The sequence below is a fragment of the Heteronotia binoei genome, chromosome 7, assembly GCF_032191835.1.
Source record: "Heteronotia binoei isolate CCM8104 ecotype False Entrance Well chromosome 7, APGP_CSIRO_Hbin_v1, whole genome shotgun sequence".
In the NCBI taxonomy this organism is placed as follows: domain Eukaryota; kingdom Metazoa; phylum Chordata; class Lepidosauria; order Squamata; family Gekkonidae; genus Heteronotia; species Heteronotia binoei.
In genome coordinates, this window is record NC_083229.1 from 18502742 (window position 1) to 18509975 (window position 7234).

Sequence of the window (7234 nt, forward strand, 5' to 3'; positions counted from 1 at the left end):
ACCTGGATAGCCCAGCCAAGCCTGATTTTGTCATATCTCAGAAGGTAATCAGGGCTGGTCTTGGCAAGTACTTGGATGGCAGATCTCCTCGGAATACCAGGACAGGGAGGCAGAGGCAGGTTGTATCAAACCACTTTTCTGAACATCCTCCGTGCCCCAGTAGAGGTCGCTAGAAGTCAACATCCAAGCATGCACATGCACCCCCCCCAAAAAAAAATTTACAGACTCCCCCCTCCGCCATCCTGCAAAACTCTAATCAGGGGTGTCAAACTCATTTGTTATGAGGGCCGGATCCTGATATAAATGAGACCTTGTTGGGTCAGGCCATATGTGTACCTATTTATTTATTTTATCAGATTTATATCCCACCCTCCCCTGACCGGCTAAGATTAGGTAGCAGAGATATAAAGTTTTTAAAGGACACAGACAAAACACGACTAAAAAACCCCCCTCCTTAAAATAAAACATGCTTAAAACATTAGTACTTGTTGGTCTTAAAGGTTCGTTCTTTGTATTTCTCCCATGTGATCCAGGGAACTGAGCAAAGGAAGCTCTGGGTCTTTCCTTCCTTCCTCAAGGGCCCAGGAGGGGGAGGAGCCTCAATCAATGGAGAAAATTGAGGACTTGCTCTGTAGCTCCTGTGCGATTGAGCAAGCCTTGTAAAGCAAGCTGAGATGAAGAAGGAAGCAAGAGAGAGGGAGAAAGAAGCAGACAATGGCCAGTTGCTCAGGGGCCTGATAGGAGTCCTCTGAGGGCCTGATTTGGCCCCCGGGTTGCATGTTTGACACCCCTGCTCTAGATGGTAGGGCGTTAAGGCACAACAATGTAAATGCACAGCTATAGAAGAAGAAGAAGAAGAAGAATTGGAGTTTTATACCATGCTCATCTCTCTGAATCAGAGACTCAGAGCAGCTTACAATCTCCTATATCTTCTCCCCCCACAACAGACACCCTGTGAGGTGGGTGGGGCTGGAGAGGGCTCTCACAGCAGCTGCCCTTTCAAGGGCAACCTCTGCCAGAGTTAATGGCTGACCCAAGGCCATTCCAGCAGGTGCAAGTGGAGGAGTGGGAAATCGAACCCGGTTCTTCCAAATAAGAGTCCACGCACTTAACCACTACAGGGGAAGAAGGTCTATGAGAGCTATGGTTGACCCAAGGCCATTCCAGCAGGTGCAAGTGGAGGAGTGGGGAATCAAGCCCGGTTCTCCCAGATAAGAGTCCATGCACTTAACCACTACAGGGGAAGAAGGTCTATGAGAGCTATGGCTGACCCAAGGCCATTCCAGCAGGTGCAAGTGGAGGAGCGGGGAATCAAACACGCACTTAACCACGACACCAAACTGGCAAGGAACAGGAGCCCCGTGGTACAGAATGGTAAGCTGCAGTACTGCAGTCCAAGCTCTGCTCACAACCTGAGTTCGATCCTGGTAGAAAATAGGTTCAGGTAGCCGACTCAAGGTTGACTCAGCCTTCCAAGGTCAGTCAAATGAGTACCCAGCTTGCTGGGGGTCAAGTGTAGATGACTGGGGAACGCAATGGCCAACTACCGTGTAAAATGTCTGCCATGAAAACATCATGATGTGACATCACCCCATGGGTTGGTAACGACCCAGTGCTTGGGCAGGGGGTCTACCTTTACCTTTATCACAAGGAACAGTCAAATATGAGCAGTAACTGGAAAGCTCTCTAGGTGGAAGAATACCAGCCAATTGAGTAGAACAAGCACATTGTACTGTTATAATTGTACTTAAACAGATGTTTCTTGATCGTTCTCATGGCTTCCTGTCTGGTAACTGAATAAAGGGAATCCAAGGAAAGACTGAGGAGCTATAGACGTTGCTCAATGAGTTTGTCCCGGTGTATAATTTAAACTTGAAGAGTGTATAATTTTAACTTCCAGACTGTATAATTTTAACTTTAAGAGCAAAAGCCTGTTCTGGGAATATCCATCTCTTCTGCCAAGACCTCCTTGATTTCTTTGACTGAAACAGTGGCCAGTCTGTGGTGGTGCAAATCTGAAGTTGTCGTTTCAGAGGGTAGCCATGTTGGTATGTGTTGGTAATTAACATAGCAACAGTGCATAACCTGATTACAGAGTCGATAAAGGTTTATTAGGAATGGATGTACTTGATAGGAAAGATGATGGACAGAGTTAGCATAACAGAGGAGGAACAATTGCTGCCAGAATCCTTAAATTGCTTAAATCTTATCAACCTGCCCAAACTACTGATTTATTCAAATATTTATATCCCACTTTTTCCTATGATTTAAGACAGCTTACAAATCATACTGAAAACAACAGCGCTTCCAGTCCTCGGAGAGCGCCGAGGACTGAAAGCTCCGCATGTTCTTTCTGGGCAGAAGAAGAAGATGATATTGGATTTATATCCCGCCCTCCACTCCGAAGAGTCTCAGGGTGGCTCACAATCTTCTTTGCTTTTCTCCCCACAACAGACACCCTGTGAGGTGGGTGGGGCTGGAGAGGGCTCTCACAACAGCTGCCCTTTCAAGGACAACCTCTGCAAGAGCTATGGCTGACCCAAGGCCATTCCAGCAGCTGCAAGTGGAGGAGTGGGGAATCAATCCCGGTTCTCCCAGATAAGAGTCCGCACACTTAACCACTACCCCAAACTGACTCTGAGGGGTCAAAGGAACTCCCCCGGCCCCTCAGCACCCAGAAACAATGGCGCTTCAGTGACTGACATGATGATGTCACCTCTGAGTGACGTCATCATGTTGCGCGTGCACGCAACTTTCCCCCGGTAGAAGAGGAGGTGAGCACGCGTTGGGGTTCTGCCTCAGGTGGCAGAACCCCACGCGCCAGTCCTGATGGCAACTAGGGCTTTTTTAAAACAGGAACACACAGGAATGCAGTTCTGGTTGGCTCAGTGTCAGGGTGTGTGGCCTAATATGCAAATGAGTTCCCGCTGGGCTTTTTCTACCAAAAAAGCCCTGCTGGCAACCCTAATTACCAGTGGAATTTGAGCAAGCCTGGTTTTCTCTGAGCTATTCCCCTAGAATTCCGCAAAACATGGTTGTACCCCCGTTTGCTAAGACTGAAATGACTGCTCAGCTTTGCACTTTCTGATGCGACGTTTGCACTGGGATCTTCTGTAGGCTTGTGCATATATTAGATTAAGGCTTATGGTACAGACGGATGAGCAAAAAAATCTATTGACCTGCTGGTTCTGATTAAATCTCTAGGTACTGTATGGAAAACTATTCCTGGTTCTTGAAAAATGCAGCATATGTCTGTGGCCGAGTCAAACGGATGGCCTATTCCAACAGTAAGTCGATGCTGGTACTTTTTCAGTCTTTTCTCTGCTAACACAATAGGGCACGTTCTCATCTCATCGACATGCACGAGCAGGGCTTTCTTTTCGTAGGAAAAGCCCAGCAGGAACTCATTTGCATATTAGACCACACCCCCTGACATCAACATTGTCTCACAAAGGGCTTTTTTTGGAGAAAAAGCCCAGCAGGAGCTCATTACTAGGCCACACCCCTGGCACCAAGCCAGCCGGAAGTGCGTTCCTGTGCGTTCTCATTCAAAAAAAGCCCTGCACGTGAGCAAACCAGGCCAGAAAGAGTTGAGGAGGTAGTGCCTGAGACAAACCATAGACGGATTGAATCTCTGCAGAGTTTTGCTACCCGAAGCGAACCACAGAAAGATGCCAAACTGCAAACCGCTGAATACTGGGAAACAAAATAAGCAGACAGATCCAAGGCTAGTCCTGTTGAATTAGGCTGCCTATCACAGGACCTATGCTGTAAGCCAAGGGCTTGAGCCCTGGCTCGGCCCACTTTTAGGGACCTGCAAGAAGAGGAAGACGGCCCAGCAGGGGTTGAATTCTAGCAGGAACTCCGTTGCATATTAGGCCACACCCCCTTGATGTAGCCAATCCTCCAAGAGCTTACAAAAAAGAGCCTTGTAAGCTCTTGGAGGATTGGCTACATCAGGGGTGTGTGGCCTAATATGCAAAGGAACTCCTGCTAGAATTCCACCCTTGTAGCCCATATAGAACTTATCTACTGGTTGTTCACACCAGCAGGCCAGAAAGATCTTCCTCATTACCTTCCCCACAAGTGTACTGGTTTAACTTCTGAGAACACCAGGTCTAGGCATAGTGTTTTACAAATACCTGGTGGCTGCCCGTCCCTGAATTTCCCACCTTCATCCCTATCATTGCTGCAGACCTCACATCCACAATATCTACCTACATTATTCCGCCTCCCCCCTCCCCACCATGTTCAGGAGTGGAATTCTAGCAGGAGCTCTTTGCATATTAGGCCACACCCCCTGATGTAGCCAATCCTCCAGGAGCTTACAAAAAAGAGCCTTGTCAGCTCTTGGAGGATTGGTTACATCAGGGGAGTGCGGCCTAATATGTAAAGGAGCTCCTGGTGGAATTCCACCCCTGCCCACGATCCATTTCATTTCCCATGACACTTCCTTCCCAAGGAGCAGAGGAGACCAGGGGTGGAATTCTAGCAGGAGCTCCTTTGCAAATTAGGCCACATACCCCTGATGGAGCCAATCCTCCGAGAGCTTACAAAGAAGAGCCTTGTAAGCTCTTGGAGGATTGGCTACGTCAGGGGAGTGTGGCCTAATATGCAAAGGAACTCTTGCTAGAATTCTACCCCTGGAGGAGACCGTTGCCACCTGGCTGAAGGAATCATCTTCCCATCCTCCAGCTCCAGAGTTGCCAACCTGGATATCTCCTAGTATTACAACAGATCTCCATACCATAGTGCCCGGGGAGAAAAATGGATGGACTCTATGGGATTGTACCCTGCTGAAGTTCCTCTCCAAATCTCGCTCTCCCCAAACTCTTCAGGCATTGCCCAACCCAGAGTTGCCATGGAGAGTTGGCCCGCTCCCATGCTCCATCTCCTGCTTAGGGTTGCCAGTTCAAGAAATGTTTGCAGACTTTGGGGATGGAGCCAGGAGACTTTGGGGATGGAGCCAGGAGCAAAGTTATGACAAGCATATTTGAACACATCACATTTAAAGGGACCGCACACCTTTAAAATGCCTTCCCTCCATTGGAAATAATGAAGGACAGGGGCACCTTCTTTGGGGGCTCATAGGATTGGACCCCCTGCTCTGATCATTTTGAAACTTGGAGGGTGTTTTGAGGAGAGGCACTGGATGCTATGCTGCAAATTTGGTGCCTCTACCTCAAAAACAGCCCCCCCCCCCACAGAGCCTCAGATACCTGTGGATCAATTCTTTATTATACCCTACAGGAATTGGTCTCCATAGGGAATAATGGCGTGCCCAGCAGACATTTCCCTCCCTGCCCTGCTTTCTGTTGACCCTGAAGTGGGGGGGAGGAGATCCCCTGCCCCCAACTGGGGATTGGCAACCCTAGCTTCCAACCTTATTGGCCCCAAGATGTGAGTAAATGGGCCACTTAGGCCCTCCTCAACTATCCAGATGATTGGCTCTGGGCCAGCTGACCCAGTTCCAGAAATGTTGTATTCAGCAAATGCTCAAAGGCCCTCAGAGGTAAATAGGGTGGAGCCTGAGGAGAGGGATGGATAAAGGTAGAAAAGTCCAGGGCTTTTTTTGTAGCAGTAACTCCTTTTCATATTAGGCCACCTCCCCCCCTTGATGTAGCCAATCCTCCAAGAGCTTCCAGGGCTCTTCGTACAGGGCCTACTGTAAGCTCCAGGAGGATTGGCTACATCAGGGGTGTGTGGCCTAAAATGCAAAGAAGCTCCAGCTACAAAAAAAAAAGCCCTGGAAAAGTGTATATATCTGCAGGGTACGGTGGGTTGGAGGGAGCTAGCAAACATTTTGGGGGGGCATGTGAGACATCACTTACTTTTCTTAACTGTTGTTGATGATGATGATAATGATATTGGATTTATATCCTGCCCTCCACTCCGAAGAGTCTCAGAGCGGCTCACAATCTCCTTTACCTTCCTCCCCCACAGCAGACACCCTGTGAGGTGGGTGGGGCTGGAGAGGGCTCTCACAGCAGCTGCCCTTTCAGGGACAACCTCTGCCAGAGCTATGGCTGACCCAAGGCCATGCTAGCAGGTGCAAGTGGAGGAGTGGGGAATCAAACCCGGTTCTCCCAGATAAGAGTCTGCACACTTAACCACTACACCAAACTGGCTCTCTGTGCTAATAACTATTCATGTGCTAATTTCTTAAGACCATTTCTCCCTTTGTTTTTCCAGCGTTAAAGCAAAAGTGTCTCACAAGCATTTGCAAATCCATTTAAGTCTCCAAATGGAATTGTTCTTCACAAGAGGAGAAAGAAAGAAAGAAAGAAAGAAAGAAAGAAAGAAAGAAAGAAAGAAAGAAAGAAAGAAAGAAAGAAAGAAAGAAAGAAAGAAAGAAAGAAAGAAAGAAAGAAAGAAAGAAAGAAAGAAAGAAAGAAAGAAAGAGAAAGAAAGACCCCTTGGCTGTTGCAAGAAATCCTGGTTGCCTCTTTCTTAGAAGAAAAGAAGAAGTCTTTCTGAGTAGGGTAGAACATATTCCCTTCCCAAGGCCTGATTAAACAGTATAATACTAGAACATCCAACAAGAAATTAAAAGTAATGAAATAATTTCAGTTTATATAAATATATGTATGTTGTACTTTCAGAGATGTATTTGTTAGCATTGTTAATGAATGCAAACTGTGGACTGTCAACTGTGTTCAAAACAGTGATGAATAAAAAGAAGTATCTCAATGAATATGACAATAGTGCCTTAGGTTTTTTTTTAAGTGTGACATATTTGTAACTTGGAGGGCAGGCAGATATAGCCTGATCTCATCAGATCTCTGAAGCTAAGCGTGGTCAGTACTTGGATAGGCAGCCACCAAGAAAGCCTCTGCAGAGGAAGGCAGTGACCAGCCCCCTCTGCTTCTCACTTGCCTTGAAAGCCCCTTGCTGGGATCACCATAAGTCTTGGGATGGGAGACCACCAAGGAAGACTCTGCAGAGGAAAGGTGATGGCAAACGGACTCTGCTTCTCCCTTGTCTTGAAAGCCCCATGCTGGGATCACCGTAAGTCTTGGATGGGAGACCACCAAGGAAGGCTGTGCAGAGGAAAGCGATGGCCAACCACCTCTGTTTCTCACTTGTCTTGAAAGCCCTTTGTTAGGGCCACTGCAAGTCAGCTGTGACTTAACAGGACTTTACACACAGAGAGATCTGTAGCTGGATTGATCTGAAATATATTCCCATTGATCTCCTGTCCCACATTGTTCACGCATATGTTTAATTACTTGAT

The 7234-nt window shown here is 47.4% G+C and overlaps 1 protein-coding gene across 1 annotated transcript in view; it reads left to right on the forward strand.

Moving 5' to 3' along the window:
- Window positions 1-6413, forward strand: part of HHLA1 (HHLA1 neighbor of OC90) — a 57528-nt gene extending 51115 nt beyond the window's left edge. Inside the window, exons 14-15 of the mRNA XM_060243110.1 lie at window positions 3205-3287; window positions 6193-6413. Of these exons, the coding sequence (XP_060099093.1) occupies window positions 3205-3287; window positions 6193-6236 (127 nt within the window). The 3' untranslated portion in view covers window positions 6237-6413. The remainder of the gene's footprint in view (window positions 1-3204; window positions 3288-6192) is intronic.
- The last annotated feature ends 821 nt before the right edge of the window (window positions 6414-7234 follow it).